Source organism: Amia ocellicauda, chromosome 20, assembly GCF_036373705.1.
Source record: "Amia ocellicauda isolate fAmiCal2 chromosome 20, fAmiCal2.hap1, whole genome shotgun sequence".
Taxonomy (NCBI): domain Eukaryota; kingdom Metazoa; phylum Chordata; class Actinopteri; order Amiiformes; family Amiidae; genus Amia; species Amia ocellicauda.
In genome coordinates, this window is record NC_089869.1 from 1,965,097 (window position 1) to 1,983,841 (window position 18,745).

The 18,745-nt window shown below is 39.2% G+C and overlaps 1 protein-coding gene across 1 annotated transcript in view; it reads right to left on the reverse strand.

The window, feature by feature from the left end:
- Nucleotides 1-18,629, reverse strand: part of cutc (cutC copper transporter homolog (E. coli)) — a 39,736-nt gene extending 21,107 nt beyond the window's left edge. The window contains exons 1-6 of the mRNA XM_066693339.1: nucleotides 18,570-18,629; nucleotides 17,586-17,656; nucleotides 16,734-16,793; nucleotides 13,536-13,745; nucleotides 12,795-12,830; nucleotides 10,568-10,701 (exon numbers count right to left, since the gene is read on the reverse strand). Of these exons, the coding sequence (XP_066549436.1) occupies nucleotides 10,568-10,701; nucleotides 12,795-12,830; nucleotides 13,536-13,745; nucleotides 16,734-16,793; nucleotides 17,586-17,655 (510 nt within the window). The 5' untranslated portion in view covers nucleotide 17,656; nucleotides 18,570-18,629. The remainder of the gene's footprint in view (nucleotides 1-10,567; nucleotides 10,702-12,794; nucleotides 12,831-13,535; nucleotides 13,746-16,733; nucleotides 16,794-17,585; nucleotides 17,657-18,569) is intronic.
- Nucleotides 18,630-18,745: the final 116 nt, after the last annotated feature.

Below are 18,745 nucleotides of genomic sequence, written 5' to 3' on the forward strand. Positions count from 1 at the left end.
TAATTTGGATAAAGAGATTGGAGCTCCCAGGTCTGCTGACTCGCCTTCTGAGAGACATGTCAACTGAAGAGTTTCAAGAAATTGTTTACATTTGCCACTGTCATATTGGATATCAGAGCTATATAGTTTAGAATAAAAGGAACAAAATACAGAACTGATTAGAGCCGGATCAAAGACTACATCCCCCCTTGCATTTTTGATAGAAGAAATATTAGCAAAGCTTTAATTTTTGCGAAGTCTTAAAGCAAGAAGGTGGCTCAGCCTGCTACCATTAAAATAATATTTCTGACTAGCCCTATGAATAAAGAACTCTGCACATCGTCTAAGCAAAACATTTAAATCCCTCCTAGCAACATCTAACTCAAGTTCAATGGTTTCAGAGAAAGAACTTTTAAGTGAGTGATCTAACAGGGTAATCTTGGCTTCAAGTTCCTTGATTTTATATAAATGGGATTTGTTGAGGTTAGAGGAAAATAATGTAGCATTATTTCTAATAAATCCCTTTACTGCATCCCATAATATGCGAGGGTCACTCACTGAGCCGCGATTAAATGTGAGAAATTCATCAAGTTTGGCTTGGAAAGAAGTATGAAAAGATTAATTCTGCAGTAAAGTGGAGTTAAATTGACATCTGGTGGCTTTGTTTGGAATATCAGGGAGTACAATACAAGAGTACATAGCGCTATGATCTGATAAATTCATTGGTAGAATATCAACAGCGTGTAGTTGTGAGATGAGAGATTTTGAAGCGAAGATGAAGTCAATCCTAGAGAAAGACCTATGTCTAGAAGAAAAAAAAGTGAAGTCTTTAGCAGAAAGATTAAACACTCGCCATGCATCCACCAAACCAAGGTCAAGTGTAAATCTCCGTAGAGCTGCAGATGCTGCGTTTTGGGAACTGGCCTGCTGCATAGAAGATCTGTCTACTGCTGGATCTAATACAGAATTCATATCAGCCCCCACAATTAAGCTATAGTCAGATAGGTCTGATAACAGTTTGGTTACTGAATTGAAGAAATCAACATCATATGTCGTAGGGGCATAAACCGAGACAAATGCAATTTTCTTGTCCGAAATACTAGCTTTTAAAAATGCTATTCTGCCCTCTGCATCACCACCCGTGCCTAAAACTAAACTGGGACTTACGGCGCAATAAAATCACAGACCCACGCGTCTTATTACGTGCAGAAGAACACGCGGCCACGTAATAGTGTTTGTTCGCAAATCTATGAACATCTTGCTGCTTGAGATGAGTCTCCTGTATCATGGCAACATCTATTTTCCTTCTTTGCAAAAGATCAAGACAACTAACCCGCTTGTTGGGAATATTTAAACCTCTCACATTCCAGGACAACAGTTTAATATTATTAATATTATTAATCATGAGTATCAAAGGCGAGATCAAGAATCTGAAAGATATGCATACTCAAAATATAAAGACACATACTCATAAAATAGTCATGAAGACATCAAGGAAGATCACAGGCTTGGCACACATGAAAAAGTAACATTGTAAAACAGCAACGTAGCATTGACAAATATAGAGCAAACAGAAATAAAGTCAAATTATCAATTCCACCCTTCCTTACCAACCTCCCACTAGAGCTGTCAAAATGGCTGAAAAAGTAAATTCGAATTTCTTACTTAAATAATAGTAATAGGATTTATATTCAAATCCTTAAGACGTTACTTTATGTTAGAGGAAAAAGTACTGTATTGTCTCCTAAGCGAGCACAATGAGCAAACATAAACCAAATCAAGCATCGCAGTTTTTATTCAAATAAAATGACATAACTTTGTTTAAAGTGTGTAACGTTTTATACAATCATTCATAAATCAAATATGATTTCCTAAATGTGCACGCAAGGAAATTGAAGTAACAAAAGTGCATATAAGTAGAAGTGCATGTAATATGAGAAAACAGGCTTCAACAGACAGAGTAATGTATTATGCTAAAACAAAATGACAAACTGTCATTCAGAAACTATCCACTCACTCATACATCTACATATTGTTTGTCAAAAACACCAGATGGTCAACTTGATCTGCAGCAAGTGCTGAGCGTTTTTTGTTGACAATGTTTCCAGCTGATGAAAACACATGTTCAGCTCTGACGGATGTGCCAGGTATGCTCAAGTACATCTTGGCAAGCTGTGCAATATGTGGATACATACTGCACGATTTTTGCCACCACTTGAGAGGGTTTTCGTCAGCGGGTAGCGTAGCTTCTCGTTCATACATATCCATCTCATGTTCCAAAGCGCTGACGCCTTGTTCTGCACTGCTCTGGGTCTGACTGTACACGCTGTCGAACAGGTTGCCCATAGCAGACAGCGCAGTCTTTTTTCTTGTGTCTGGTTGTTTTACCACATCAGCGCACTCAGCTTTTGACTCCTCCATTCTAGTCGTCAACTCAGACAATATTTTCGCCCGTACTTGTGCTTTGTGTTGCTCTGACAAATGGTTTAGACGGTGGAATCGTGGGTCTAAATAGCTTGCCATGTTAAGTAGCACGAAGGCCTGCTTTTCATCAGGGCAACGGCTCTGGAGATTTTAGTTTTTCATTTCTTTCACTGCTGGGCTGTCATTGGAGCTGCCTTACAAGAACATGTTGCAAAGGAATGACAGCAGATGCAGTTGGGTATTTGTCTGTTGAAAACGCCTCTGTTGCAATCTTGAAAGGTTGAAGAACGTTCTTAACCTGTAAATACAGTATGATTACCCACTAATTATTTCATTAACAAACATTTAGCTACAATGTAAACCAAAATAAAATACTAAGAAACTTTATTTTATTTCAGCTAGTTTCCATGGCAAAACTAATAATTGTTATTTAGTTTAACTTTGTTATTTAAAAAAAAACTAAAACTGAATTAGAAATTAATAAAAACTATATACACAATTTTTTAAATCAGAAACTAATAAAAATTACAAAAACACAACAAAATTACTATACAATTAAAATGAAAGCAGGGCATGAAAAGAAAAACTAATTAAAAATATCAGTAAAAACTATAATAGTATCTCAATGATACTAAAATAACATTGATTCTTACCATTTCCATCAGAACCCATTCACTTGTAGTCAACTCCAGATGAGACAGCTTCTTTTCAAAGATTACAGCAGCCACAAGTGCTTTCTGCTCCAGGGCTCGAGCGATCATGTCATATGTGCTGTTCCATCGGGTCGAGCAGTCATTGATAAGCTTGTCCGATTTAACGTTGAGTAGTTTTTGTTTCTTCTCAAGCAGGTAGCTGTCAACAGCTGACTTGCTGAAATGGGCAGCGGTCAGCTTTAGTTTACTAATCACCATTTCGATTGCTCGAACACCACGAAGCCCCTTACATACAGCCAGATTTAGTGTGTGCGCCAAACAAGGAATGTTCACTCGTCTCAAATGGCTCTCAACTGCCTTCACGTAATTCCCTGCATTATCCGTAGTCACTGATATCACAGACTCTAGTCTGACATCAAATACCCCAAGTATCTGCACAATTTGCGACCTTGCACGATCACTGGATCCGACTGTCGAGCAGCCTGGAGGATGCGCTGTCGGTCATTGTAGCGGAGACATTGGAAGATCAAGGTACGGGGCCGACCGGCATCTTTAGAGCCACCAGAATAAACATGATGCACTCTGTTTAACTCCAATAAGGGCTGATCAGTTTTTAACTTCATTACTGGGAACCAACAAGGAATTTCTTGCTGAAGGAAATGGATCGGGTTATCACCCTAAACTCTCCCACAAAGCCCCACTACCCTGACATTGCAGCGGCGACTTCTATCCTCCAGATCCACTATCTTGTCTTGAATTGCGTCAATACGAGCATTGCATTGATTAAGTTCAGCTTTTTGCTCACGGAGGTCTGCTCTGGTGGTATCCTGCTTTGCTGTTAACTTCTTAACTGATATCAGCTACCTCATTTTTGAGAGTGCTCAGGACTACAGCGCTATCGGCAACACTTTGAAGGACAGGCCGCAAAGCCACGTCAATTGCTTCCTGGACTGTTCCCTGAAGGCGAGAGTAATTTCAGCCAGGCGAGTCTCCCAGTCCTCGGGCCCGAAGACTTCATTTAACCGCTTTCCCTCAGGTGTTGATTGAGGTGAAACAATGGATGCCTTGCGAGAAGTAGCCATGGCAAAACATTCGTAAGTATTTAAGGTAAAATAAAACGCACAAACAAAAAAAAAAAGAGTAAGGTTCCAGGTCGTTTAATTAGTATAATAGTGAAGTAGTTTCAGGAGCTAAACTAGTAAGCGGCCATCTGCATGGAACGGTCACGTGATCTGAGACCTATACTTTTTTCATTGTACGTGCTCACTTTAGGTGATATCATTCGACGACATAATTTTAACTTTCACAGTTACGCAGACGACACACAATTATATCTGTCAGTAAATCCTAACAATACCATAGACCTAGAAAAACTAATTTGCCGTCTGTCTGAGATTAAAACATGGATGACAAAAAAATGTCTTATGCTTAATTCTGACAAAACAGAAGTCCAAATTTTAGGAGACAAAAATCGAACTGTTCATCATGCACTAACAAAACTGAGTAATGATAACTTTAATTTCTCCCCTAAGGAGATGGCACGAAACCTGGGTGTCATCTGTGATCATAATCTATCTTTTGAATCACACATTCAGAATGTGTCGAGATCTTCCTTCCTCCAGCTTAGAAACATTGCTAGACTAAGACAATTCCTCTTGTTACAGGACACTGAGAAATTGATACATGCATTTGTTACATCTAGATTGGATTACTGTAATGCCATTCTGTCAGGCAGCACAAACAGAGCTATTTCTGTACTTCAGTTAGTCCAAAACGCTGCTGCAAGAATCCTAACAAAAAAACATGAACACATCACTCCAGTATTGGCTTCTCTTCATTGGCTGCCCGTGCACTACAGGATAGACTTTAAAGTTCTCTTATTAACATTTAAAGCACTAAAGGGACTGGCACCTCCCTACCTAAAAGATCTCCTTATCGAATACACTCCAGGTCGGCCATTGAGATCACAGGAAGCCGGTTACTTAGTGCTCCTTAAAATACACAAGAAAACCGCAGGTGGTAGAGCATTCAGTTATAGGGCCCCGAAGCTGTGGAACGATCTTCCAGACAATGTAAGAGATGCCCCCTCTGTCTTAGCCTTTAAATCACATCTGAAAACTCATCTGTTCAGTCTCTGTTTTTCTAGCCCATAGTGCCGCCGGTGTGCCATGGACATGCAATTGCACAACTGTCTCTGGAAATGTCCTGCACTGCATGACCAGTATCTGAGCACGACTACCTTCTTGTCTTCCAGCAACAGCCCCCTCCGAGGGTCCAACGAGGCACATCATCCCCCACCATGGAATTCTGATGAGGCACAACCCACCCCAGAGGCACCTCACCATGGAGGGTCAACGGGGCATCCACACCCAAGGTCTGACGAGCCATCGCAACCCAAAGTCTGTTGATGGTCAAACCCCCCCACCCCCGATGGCCAGCGAGAGGCCTCCTCCAGAGGGAAGAGCACAGCCAGCAGCACCGATAAAGAACTTTCTGATCTCTATGGACAGATACTCCAATCTCTGCTGTGGAGCTTTGCAGCTTCTTCAGGGTTATCTTTGGTCTCTTTGTTGCCTCTCTGATTAATGCTCCTTGCTGCTGTAATAAATATACTGCCTGGAGGGGAGGCAACCATTAGGCCTAGGCCCTAAGCCGTGGACCCCCAGAGATTCATTTTCTCCTACATGCCATCCATAGGAGTTTTTAGTTTTTCTCTCCTTCCGTGCCTAAATGGTTTATTTACTTAAATGTTCACTCACTTTATTCTAGATCATGTAAAATGTTTACAGGTCTAGTCCGTGAGTTTTGGTGGGCGACCCTCTCTTGGTAGGTTTGTTGTGGTGCCATATCTTTCCATTTTTTAATAATGCATTTAATGGTGCTCCGTGGGATGTTCAAAGTTTCGGATATTTTTTATAACCCAATCCTGATCTGTACTTCTCCACAACTTTGTCCCTGACCTGTTTGGAGAGCTCCTTGGTCTTCATGGTGTCACTTGCTTGGTGGTGCCTCGTGCTCAGTGGTGTTGCAGACTCTGGGGCCTTTCAGAACAGGTGTGAGATCATGTGACAGATCATGTGACACTTAGATTGAACACAGGTGGACTTTATTTAACTAATTATGTGACTTCTGAATGTAATTGGTTGCACCAGATCTTATTTAGGTGCTTCATAGCAAAGGGGGTGAATACATATGCACGCACCACTTTTCCGGTTTATATTTTTTAGAATTTTGTAAAACAAGTTATTTTTTTCATTTCACTTCACCAATTTGGACTATTTTGTATATGTCCATTACATGAAATCCAAATAAAAATCCATTTAAATTCCAGGTTGTAATGCAACAAAATAGAAAAAATGCCAAGGGGGGTGAATACTTTCGCAAGGCACTTTACAGTGCCGTGAAAAAGTATTTGCCCCCTTCCTGATTTCCAATTTTTTTGCATATTTGTCAAACTGAATGGTTTCAGATCTCCATACAAAATGTAATATAAGACGAAGAGAACCAAAGTAAACACAAAATTCAGTTTTTTACAGTAGAAATGCCGAGCTGGTCAATTTGACCGATTTGGTTATTCAAATTTGAATTACTCTGTGTTCTTAAATACACTACGCATACCTGTTCGTTTGTTATAAACACATTTACCTAGAATAGCCAAAATCTGGTTATTTTGACCGGTCATTTAAGTACATAATAAATCAAATATAATGCATAATCCTGCCTGCCCTTTACAATAGAGTCAGTCTGGCGCTCCAGTGGCGATCTCTACCTGTCTACAGTCTTTCATGCGTTTGAAAAACACATGCATTGTACAGCATTACAGGTGTTTTCTTACACCTGTAGGCAGATTGAGTGGATACAGTGATTACCCGCAAATCAACATGGATTTAAAAAGGAGATAGAATAGAGCTCGTTTTGGAAATGCTGTGTATATGAACACAACTGATTCGGGGGGCATCAAAAACTGAGAATGACAGTGATCATTCGTGGGTTTGTGCCAGTGTTGTGAAAACATTGTGAGTGAAATGTCAGGTCCAAATGGCACCGTACTGCAAGCTTTTACTCTACTGATTAATAGGAATTGCGATTGCTACTGCACATAGTACAGAATGCAATAGCGCAGGCACATCGCACGCAAAACAATGATTCATGGACATTATCAGTGGAAGAACATTTATTGCAATGCTATATATTCATGGAGCAAAAGTGTTCACCTGGAGAGGGCTGTCAAAATGCAGTGTGTGGTACGCACTCATGCAGGGAAAGTGGAGAAACGTGTCCTGTGTGGACTGTATCAAGCTGTCAGGTATGCAGGCTAAATATATAGTCAGTAGCTTATTGAAATACAAAAGCTACAGTGAATACAAAGTTTACACAGTGTTGAAAAAAAATATTTTAGTGTACAATGATTTTTTTGATAAATGCAATAGTTTTTTTTAACTATAAAATTTTGCATTAGAGCATTATTCCAATATTTACGTTTACACTTGTTTCATTCCCTAATTATATGCCGTTGTTGAGCTTTCTGCTTATTGTAGGCTATATAGTTATTTATGTTTTGACTGCAGTGAGCGTGTTTAGAAAAAAAGTGTTTTGATGTTATTTATAGCAATAATATTAATGTTTCATGATAATATTTCAATTTAAATACTCCATTTGTGCTATGTAAATGTTGAATTTGATGTTCATGAATAAAACTTTTAATTAAAGTTTTATACAATGGTTTGCCTTTGATTATCATATCACAGTTGTTAAAGAGCTATCGGTTACAATGACCGGCTTTGGCACTTGTAGGTAGTTCAAAATGACGGCGCTTCTACTGTTAACTTATAATTTTATTTATTTAAGGAAAAAAATTATCCAACACCAACTGGCCCTGTGTGAAAAAGTAATTGCCCCCTTAGTATTTCAATCAACCCATTAACCAAATTTAAATGATAATTGGATTCAATTAGAGCAGACACACCCAGGCTTGATTACTGCCCTGTTGACTGATATGACATGACATGACTAATCTAATCTAATCATAGAACCTTACCATCGATGTGAAGTCAGCTACAAGGTCTCAACATGTGCCCCTTTGCAAGTTAAATTAATGAATTAATAAATAGAGAAGGTCTGGGTTTCCCTCTAAAACATTAAGGACTGGTTTAATAAACGCATCCATAAGTCCATAAAAGCAATGACTGAACGTGCACACTTCTTAAATTATAACCTGCTATATCGTATTGTATCGTAACTGTATATAATATGGCCAAAAAGTGTTGTTTGCAGTTACAAATCTGTCGAAAGAGTAATAAGTTAAGGGAGTCACATTGTGCCGTTTAAAATACATATCTACTAGCACAAATGATGATGACAATAATAATAATAATAAGAAGAATAATAATAATACTAAATCACAAATATGTATTGTTATTGTTGCACATGGAAAAGGTTTCTTACGGTAACGTAAGGCTTGTCTGAATATAATGTTGTCTATACACGCTTAGCTCTTCCTAATACCTCTTAACAGAAACATGTATTTATTATGCTGCTTACAATCATGTAAAGCAGAAAGAATAAAATAGCCACAAAAGTCCTTTCCATTTCAGACTCTATCGGTCGTAGTGTTGTTTTACACTCACCTAAAGGATTATGAGGAACACCATACTAATACTGTGTTTGACCCCCTTTCGCCTTCAGAACTGCCTTAATTCTACGTGGCATTGATTCAACAAGGTGCTGAAAGCATTCTTTAGAAATGTTGGCCCATATTGATAGGATAGCATCTTGCAGTTGATGGAGATTTGTGGGATGCACATCCAGGGCATGAAGCTCCCGTTCCACCACATCCCAAAGATGCTCTATTGGGTTGAGATCTGGTGACTGTGGGGGCCAGTTTAGTACAGTGAACTCATTTTCATGTTCAAGAAACCAATTTGAAATGATTCGAACTTTGTGACATGGTGCATTATCCTGCTGGAAGTAGCCATCATAGGACGGGTACATGGTGGTCATAAAGGGATGGACATGTTCAGAAACAATGCTCAGGTAGGCCGTGGCATTTAAACGATGCCCAGTTGGCACTAAGGGGCCTAAAGTGTGCCAAGAAAACATCCCCCACACCATTACACCACCACCACCAGCCTGCACAGTGGTAACAAGGCATGATGGATCCATGTTCTTATTCTGTTTACGCCAAATTCTGACTCTACCATCTGAATGTCTCAACAGAAATCGAGACTCATCAGACCAGGCAACATTTTTCCAGTCTTCAACTGTCCAATTTTGGTGAGCTTGTGCAAATTGTAGCCTCTTTTTCCTATTTGTAGTGGAGATGAGTGGTACCCGGTGGGGTCTTCTGCTGTTGTAGCCCATCCGCCTCAAGGTTGTACGTGTTGTGGCTTCACAAATGCTTTGCTGCATACCTCGGTTGTAACGAGTGGTTATTTCAGTCAAAGTTGCTCTTCTATCAGCTTGAATCAGTCGGCCCATTCTCTTCTGACCTCTAGCATCAACATGGCATTTTCGCCCACAGGACTGCCGCATACTGGATGTTTTTCCCTTTTCACACCATTCTTTGTAAACCCTAGAAATGGTTGTGCGTGAAAATCCCAGTAACTGAGCAGATTGTGAAATACTCAGACCGGCCCGTCTGGCACCAACAACCATGCCACGCTCAAAATTGCTTAAATCACCTTTCTTTCCCATTCAGACATTCAGTTTGGAGTTCAGGAGATTGTCTTGACCAGGACCACACCCCTAAATGCATTGAAGCAACTGCCATGTGATTGGTTGATTAGAAAATTGCATTAATGAGAAATTGAACAGGTGTTCCTAATAATCCTTTAGGTGAGTGTATGTCAAACCAAACCAAACCCACAATCTCTCTGCCTCCTCCCACAACAGGGGATAGTCTTCACAATGGCTTGCTTTTACAAAAAGCTCTGGAAAGCATCCGCATACGCTTAAGCCAACACTTTAACTTTAATAAAATGTATAAAACAGTGATTTTAGGAATCACAGTAGTTCCGCTTTAAATTTAGGGTTAGACTTAGGGTCAGAGTTAGGGATAGGGTTACAGACTGGGGTTGGGTTTTATACTTATTTTATGTGATCAACATCAGAACTCAAATGAAGTGAATGAAATATTCAGGTGTTATTCATATGATTTTCATACAGTAATTAATTAGGAATTTAAGGGTAGCAATGTACTGTGACCAGTGGAGACAAATTTTATTATTTATTCATAAGTGATTCACCGAGGGTGGCTTGATTTTTTTTCTGCATGGTTTTGCAAGACGGTCAGTTGTACCCAGCAGTTCCATGCAGAGCTCAGTGTCGACACAACCGTCCTCTGTCAGGGTCCCCAGAACCAGTCCGTCAGCCCCATGGCTCTTGCTCAGTTGGATATCTGTTTTCATCACTTCCAACTCATGGTAATTAATTTAGGAATTTAAGGGTAGCAATGTAGAGTGTGACCAATGGAGAATTTTATAAGTGTGGGTCCCTTGAGGGGGAAGACTTACCTGCTCCACCAGTCGTTTGATGAGGGGCAGTCCCTCCAGGGCTGAAACATCACAGCCACTTGTCAGCACCCTCTCGAAACCCAGTGAGATCAGCGTCTCCAGGGCAACCATGGGGTCATGCACCATATCGAAGGCTGGGGATGAGGGAGTAACACACAGAGTTAGCTCTTACAATATTACCAACCAAGTACTTCCTTTTATACTTCCACAACGCAGGAGTGATGTAGCAGCAAACGCACACAGGCATCCTCTGAAATGTCTATTGCCAAGTCACCTGCTTCCTTTCAGACAGAGAGTCCACAGTACAAACAACAGAGCTCTCGTGTCTTGGTGAGGGCATACAGTGAGGGAAAAAAGTATTTGATCCCCTGCTGATTTTGTACGTTTGCCCACTGACAAAGAAATGATCAGTCTATAATTTTAATGGTAGGTGTATTTTAACAGTGAGAGACAGAATAACAACAAAAAAATCCAGAAAAACGCATTTCAAAAAAGTTATAAATTGATTTGTATGTTAATGAGGGAAATAAGTATTTGATCCCCTATCAATCAGCAAGATTTCTGGCTCCCAGGTGTCTTTTATACAGGTAACGAGCTGAGACTCTCTTAAAGGGAGTGCTCCTAATCTCAGCTCGTTACCTGTATAAAAGACACCTGTCCACAGAAGCAATAAATCAATCAGATTCCAAACTCTCCACCATGGCCAAGACCAAAGAGCTGTCCAAGGATGTCAGGGACAAGATTGTAGACCTACACAAGGCTGGAATGGGCTACAAGACCATCGCCAAGCAGCTTGGTGAGGAAGTGACAACAGCTGGTGCGATTATTCGCAAATGGAAGAAACACAAAATAACTGTCAGTCTCCCTCAGTCTGGGGCTCCATGCAAGATCTCACCTCGTGGAGTTTCAATGATCATGAGAACGGTGAGGAATCAGCCCAGAACTACACGGGAGGATCTTGTTAACGATCTCAAGGCAGCTGGGACCATAGTCACCAAGAAAACAATTGGTAACACACTACGCCGTGACGGACTGAAATCCTGCAGCGCCCGCAAGGTCCCCCTGCTCAAGAAAGCACATGTACAGGCCCGTCTGAAGTTTGCCAATGAACATCTGAATGATTCAGAGGAGAACTAGGTGAAAGTGTTGTGGTCAGATGAGACCAAAATCGAGCTCTTTGGCATCAACTCAACTCGCCGTGTTTGGACGAGGAGGAATGACCCCAAGAACACCATCCCCACCATCAAACATGGAGGTGGAAACATTATGCTTTGGGGTGTTTTTCTGCTAAGGACAGGACAACTGCACCGCATCAAAGGGACGATGGACGGGTCCATGTACCGTCAAATCTTGGGTGAGAACCTCCTTCCCTCAGCCAGGGCATTGAAACTGGGTCGTGGATGGGTATTCCAGCATGACAATGACCCAAAACACACAGCCAAGGCAACAAAGGAGTGGCTCAAGAAGAAGCACATTAAGGTCCTGGAGTGGCCTAGCCAGTCTCCAGACCTTAATCCCATAGAAAATCTGTGGAGGGAGCTGAAGGTTCCAGTTGCCAAACGTCAGCATCGAAACCTTAATGACTTGGAGAGGATCTGCAAAGAGGAGTGGGACAAAATCCCTCCTGAGATGTGTGCAAACCTGGTGGCCAACTACAAGAAACGTCTGACCTCTGTGATTGCCAACAAGGGTTTTGCAACCAAGTACTAAGTCGAAGGGGTCAAATACTTATTTCCCTCATTAACATGCAAATCAATTTATAAGTTTTTTGAAATGCGTTTTTCTGGATTTTTTTGTTGTTATTCTGTCTCTCACTGTTAAAATACACCTACCATTAAAATTATAGACTGATCATTTCTTTGTCAGTGGGCAAACGTACAAAATCAGCAGGGGATCAAATACTTTTTTCCCTCACTGTATACAGCTCTCACTGATAACACAGAGCTCGCAGGTGCCTGATAAGAAACAGGGGTCACGTTTGTACAACAATCAGAGGAAACCTTGACCAAAGCAAGCAAACCCAACCTTGATAGCTTGAACAGTCCACTTGGGAATTCCAGTCACAGTCACAATGATACTGCCCAGATTTTATCCAGTGCTGTCTGGACTATAAAGTTCATTCTGCACTCATGGTTTAGCATCTCAAGATCCTGAAGTATAGTTAAATTAAGGGATTCATTTTCCTAATTTACGAAGAACTCATACAGATATATGGTTAGCAACTCACCTCTGTGAAAGGTGACGGGAAGGGGCCGACAAGCAGCTGGTAAGGGGAAAAAAAGGGATCAAAGACAAAATCAGGAAGCAGATTAATAGTAAAGGGTTTGTTACTAAAGCGGATCTGCTAACTTATGCAGTGCTAGGTTGGAAGCTGGAATCCCTCCAGCTTGTGCTTACAGTATATACATCTGAAAGCTGGTCACCAGTACATGGCTTACCCACTCACTGCCCTGAACACACACATACCCCAGTGCTCTTGTAATGATGGAAGCTCAGGAAGTGGTAAATAATTAGCATGTCTTTCATGCGTAGAAGTCTTGTTAATTTTCAGCTTTAAGTATTCTACTCAGACACAGTCCAATAACTCAACTATAAACAACTACTAAAATAAAGGTTACACCTCTTAGTATCAGTTTTTCTACATTTCTATCTGGATAATAGTGATCGAGATTTAGAATCCTAGATTTCCTTTTATCCAAATTATTTGTTGTTTTTTCATTAAATAAATTGCTGGCTTACATCAGCAGTTTCTAGGGAAACAAAGTAAATTGAAATGATCCAGTTAAAAGTAAAATCGACTGGTAAATGTCAGATTTCAAATCCAGATGGCTTATTCAGATAAAAAGTTGTGAACATGTTGTATTAGATTGCTGTGGGCCTGATTACTGCTGACTCCTTCTTATAAATTAATGGCAACGAGGGTGGCTTGATTTTTTTTCGCATGGTTTTGCAAGATGGTCAGTTGTACCCAGCAGTTCCATGCAGAGCTCAGTGTCGACACGACCGTCCTCTGTCAGGGTCCCCAGAACCAGTCCGTCAGCCCCATGGCTCTTACTCAGGTGGATATCTGTTTTCATCACTTCCACCTCATGGTCTGAGTACAGGAAATCCCCCGCCCTTGGCCGGATCATCACAAACACTGGGATCTGGACATACTGCTTCACCACCTGCAGCAGACCTGTACAGAGAAATGATGAAAACCTAATTATTTGTATTATTATTATAAATTATAAACACATCTTTTCAGACAGTATTTGTAATTTAGCCATTTACTCTCCTGTAAGATAGCACTTATACAACGTTTTATCATACTACTTGCCTTGCATTACTAGTACTCGTATTGTTTACTTTGATTTCCCCTATGCTCCCTTTCCATTGGCCCTTGACTGTGACCTAACATCTTGTCTGCACTCATCAGCTTTTACAATCCAGAATGTAAGACCCCATATATTGTATATGCTTGTGTAAATTGAAATTTGTAAAATGTATTATGCTTTGAATTGCACAGTGTCTGCACTTTGTATTGCGCTTATATTTTGTAAGTCGCCCTGCTAATAAATAAATAAATAAATAATAATAATAAATGTGCCTAATGAGATTATTTAGAAGACGCATTTGTTGATTATATGGTTTAACCATCACTAATATATGATGTTATACAACATTACAACAACATCACTATAAAACAAATCATCTGTACTACTGATCTCCAAGCCTGGTCCCGGAGAGCCCCAAATGCAGTTAGTTTTATAGGTAACCATAAATCAATTTTTTTTGTGGGGTCCCATTGTATTGCTTGCTTTTGTTGAGAAGCTTAGTTCTCAATTAGCCAAGAAGAACTGGAAGAAGAAATGCATTAGAAAGATCTAGGAGTCTACGTGGACTCCTCACTTTCCCCATCCAAACAATGTGGGGAAGCAATAAAAAAGACAAACAAAATGCTAGGGTATATTGTCAAATGTGTAGAATTTAAAACAAGGGATGTAATGTTAAGAGTGTACAATGCACTAGTTATACCTCATCTGGAATACTGTGTACAGTTCTGGACACCACACGTCTACAAAGATTACGTGGGGACTTGATTCAAGTGTTCAAAATCATGAAAGGCATTGACCAGATCAAACCAGAGGAACTTTTCCAGATCAGCAGGGACACATGGACCCGGGGACACAAATGGAAATTGGGCTAATGGGCTTCAAGGCATTCAAGACAGAAAACAGAAGACAATTATTCACACAGAGAGTTGTCACAATCTGGAACAAACTCCCCAGTGATGTGGTTGAAGCTGAAAATTTGGGAACATTCAAAAATAGACTGGATAGGATCCTTGGATCACTTAGTTGGAAACCAAATGAGGAAAATGGGTTGAATGGCCTCCTCTTGTTTGTAAACTTTCTTATTTTCTTATGCAACCCTAAACAGAAATCTGGCTAAAAAGATGTTTTAAATCATTTAAAAACATGAGCAAATTATACAATACTATAAGGTCATTGAATTCTGTAACTAAATTATTTTAAAATCTAATTAAACAAATAATTTCAATAGTTCAGTAAAGGTTTCAATAAAGTACACGACAGCTCTGTTGAAACAAAATCCATCAGGACAGCTGGTCCCCAAGCTCAGTGTTAAAAAACACTGTTCTGAAGGCTAAATATAAATATTTGGATAGTGACACAAATGTCATCATTTTGGCTCTGTACGGCACCACAATGGCTTTGAAAGGAAACAATCAATATGTGCTTTAAGTGTAGACTTTAATCTTTAATTTGAGGGTAGTTACATACAATTGGGTGAACGGTGTAGGAATTACACACACTTTTATATGTGGTCCCCCCAATTTTAGGGCCTCAAAAGTAATTGGACAAACTAACATAATCATTAATTAAATTGTGAGTTTCAATACTTGATTGCAAATCCTTTGCAGTCAATGACTGCCTGAAGTCTGGAACTTTAGAGAAAAACTGAGTGTGGCATTTGCATTTGGAATCTGTTGATGTTAACCCTCAATATGAAGTCCAAAGCACTGCCACTGCAAGTAAAGCAAGTCATCATTAGGCTGAGAAATCAAAACAAACCAATCAGAGAGATAGCAAAAACATTAGGTGTGGCCAAATCAACTATCTGGTACATTCTTAAAAAGAAAGAATGCACTGATGAGCTCAGGAACACCAAAAAGCCTGGAAGACCACGAAAAACAAATGTGGTTGATAACAGAAGAATTATTTCCCTGGTGAAGAAAAACCCATTCACAACAGTTGGCCAGATCAAAAACACCCTCCAGGAGATAGGCTTATCTGTGTCAAAGTCAAAAATCAAGAGAAGACTTCACCAGAGTAAATACAGATTGTTTACCACAAGATATAAACCATTGGTAAGCCCCAAAAACAGGAAGACCAGATCAGAGTTTGCCAAAAAACATCTAAAGAACCCTGTACAGTTCTGGAACAACAAATTGCACTGAAAATAAAACCAGGCTTTTTTTCATTTTGTCATAGTTGTACTTGTTGCCACCTTACTAAGCCTGTACTACTCATCCAGATTACGACAAAGGACTTTTTCCTGACATTATCAATCAGAAGAGCTTTAAGACAGGATTTGTATAGTACATGCAGCCATTTGAACTGATTTGTTACTGAAGGTAACCTACTGTGGTACTAATTAATCATAAGAACTAATTCCTAATGCCTTTGGATTCTGAATGGCATAGATAGAACCTTTGAAGGTACTCAAACTTTTTCAAGCTAAATTGCAGCAAGTATCTGCACAAACCTAAAAAGTTAACACAAACACCAAAATAATACACTATTCATAAGATCTTATGAGTTGGCATACAAAATACAAAAAAATAAAATCAAAGTACCCTGCATGGAGTTATATATATTCATAAGTTTAAGGTCTTGCATGCATACACATACACCTTATTGGTGTTCTGAACAATCACATTTTAAATAACATTACGCACATGTAAGTTGATCAGCTGTTTATTAATTGTACAGCACAAAGAAAAGGGATTTGGATAAGAGGAAATACACCTACTGAGAATTCCTGGGTGGAAACATGTCACAGGAGCAAATAAAGGTGACATTAGTGGGACAATAGATGACTACTTTCATCCACTGAACAACCATAAGGAGACTGAGAGATGGTGTAGTTGCTGTGCACTCACCAATACTGGGGGTTATGCCTCCCTCTAGTAGGCCAGAACAGAGCTCAATGCGACCAGCCCCTGCACACAGACAGAAAGACAAAATCAGAATACAAGGCAGTCCCAATTGTAACTGAAGCTATGAGCAAAACCATTAGTGCTACATGCAGTGGTCTGAAAATAGGTTAAATTACAAACTACACAATTAAAAAATAAGTCAAATTGAAGAGCTAGAATAAATATAGCTATAGAGAGGAGCCAGTGTAGGGCGCATCACTATATTTCAGATATGGTGGAGAAAGCAGGAGTTCTTTGAAATTATTTAATCTCAATAATTGATGTGTGCAAGTGTGTTGAAATACAGCTCTACAGCACCAGCGTTGGAGAGCCCTTACCTAGAAAACATTAAATCTATCATAAAGAACAAATAGGGGGAATAAAATAAGAATTATTATGTTTATTATTATGATTATGTTGAATTATTAAATACACTTAAAATAATAAACTGCACAGGTAAATTCTGTGATTATATTAAAAAAAATCACTGTTTGCTGTGAGTCAGGGTATTCTCAGAGTGAACATATATGAACAGGAAAGGGATTAATCATGCAGTACTGTGCAGGTTTATGCAGTGAATCTTTAGAGGGGAGTGTTTTTGGTAGCTGTAACTGATTACAGCAGTGATTCTAAATGCTGAACCCTAAATAACACAAGAAGGTCAGGGAAGACAAGCGCACATTCATTTTAAACACTTAATTGTATTATGCTAATTACATGACAGATTCAAATTGTGATCCGTGCTACCAGCAGTGTACATCTCAAACTACTGTTGATTCCAGGAAAATTCTGAAGCCTTTAGACAATGTACTATACCTCCCCTCTCAGCATTAATGGCAGACTCTACTGAATCCACACACACCTCCATCAGAAAGCTTTCAGCCATCCTAAGGAAAAACAAAAACAAACTAATCTCTACCACATACAGAAATACCATAAGTCTTAGTATCAACTGTGTAAATTATTTGTAATTAATTAGTGGTTTATGATCTTAAGACAGCATTTGGGGATTTATAAATTCTAAATGTTGCCTACTACTTATACAAAACACTGCAGTGATACAGTACTATTGGTTTATTATGTTTAAATTACATTTAAAAAAATCTAGAAAGTTAGTATAACTTGTTGAAACACCCCTAAGTGAAAATGTTATAAAACAAATTGCGCATAAAGTGTACTTACAAAACGAATAAGTAACGTTCAGAGTACAAAGTGGAAACCTTCTGATAACTGTTTTGTCATTAATAATAATGTGAATTATTAAAATGGACATAGGCTATATAAAATGTATTATATAAAATTTACATAATTTGTTTAGTCAAAATAATATGATTATCTTTAATGAAACATCAGTACATTAAATTAATCGTCTCGCACACCGTTTTAAGCGATTATCTTAAGTAAAAATAGCATCGAAATATGGATATTATATTTGTGTGTACTGATAAGAGGAAAATAAAGGTGAATCTAGCAATAAAAAAATGAAAATATTTTAACGTTAAGTTTGCTTCTGATTAGTAGAGACCTTACAATTGATACGTTTGTTTATTTCTGCAGCTATATTGTTTACGTGTGGATACTACACGGTATCTTTCTGCACATGAGAAAAGCACATAGTGGTATAGGCTGTACAGGTCTAGTAGTACACATCGCTATATATATTTTTTTTTTCGAATTCGAATGCATGTACTTCAAGTGCTTTGCATCCAAAACAACACGATGAATATCTGCCCTCTATACTGCCGCTGGTTCCCAATTATTTTATTAATTATATATATCGAATGTTTTCTGAATGGTTACCTGTCAACTTTTTTAGGACTCCAACGAGCACCCACCCTTTGACCTTTAATACCACTCTCCCATTCGCTCCCTCTAGTAGAAGCAGCCAATAGCAGCGTGGGGAATGCTGTGAAGCCGTACATGGGGGCGCCATGTTGTTCACTTTGGAAGATAAAGTATTGAGGTCGCGTTCTTGT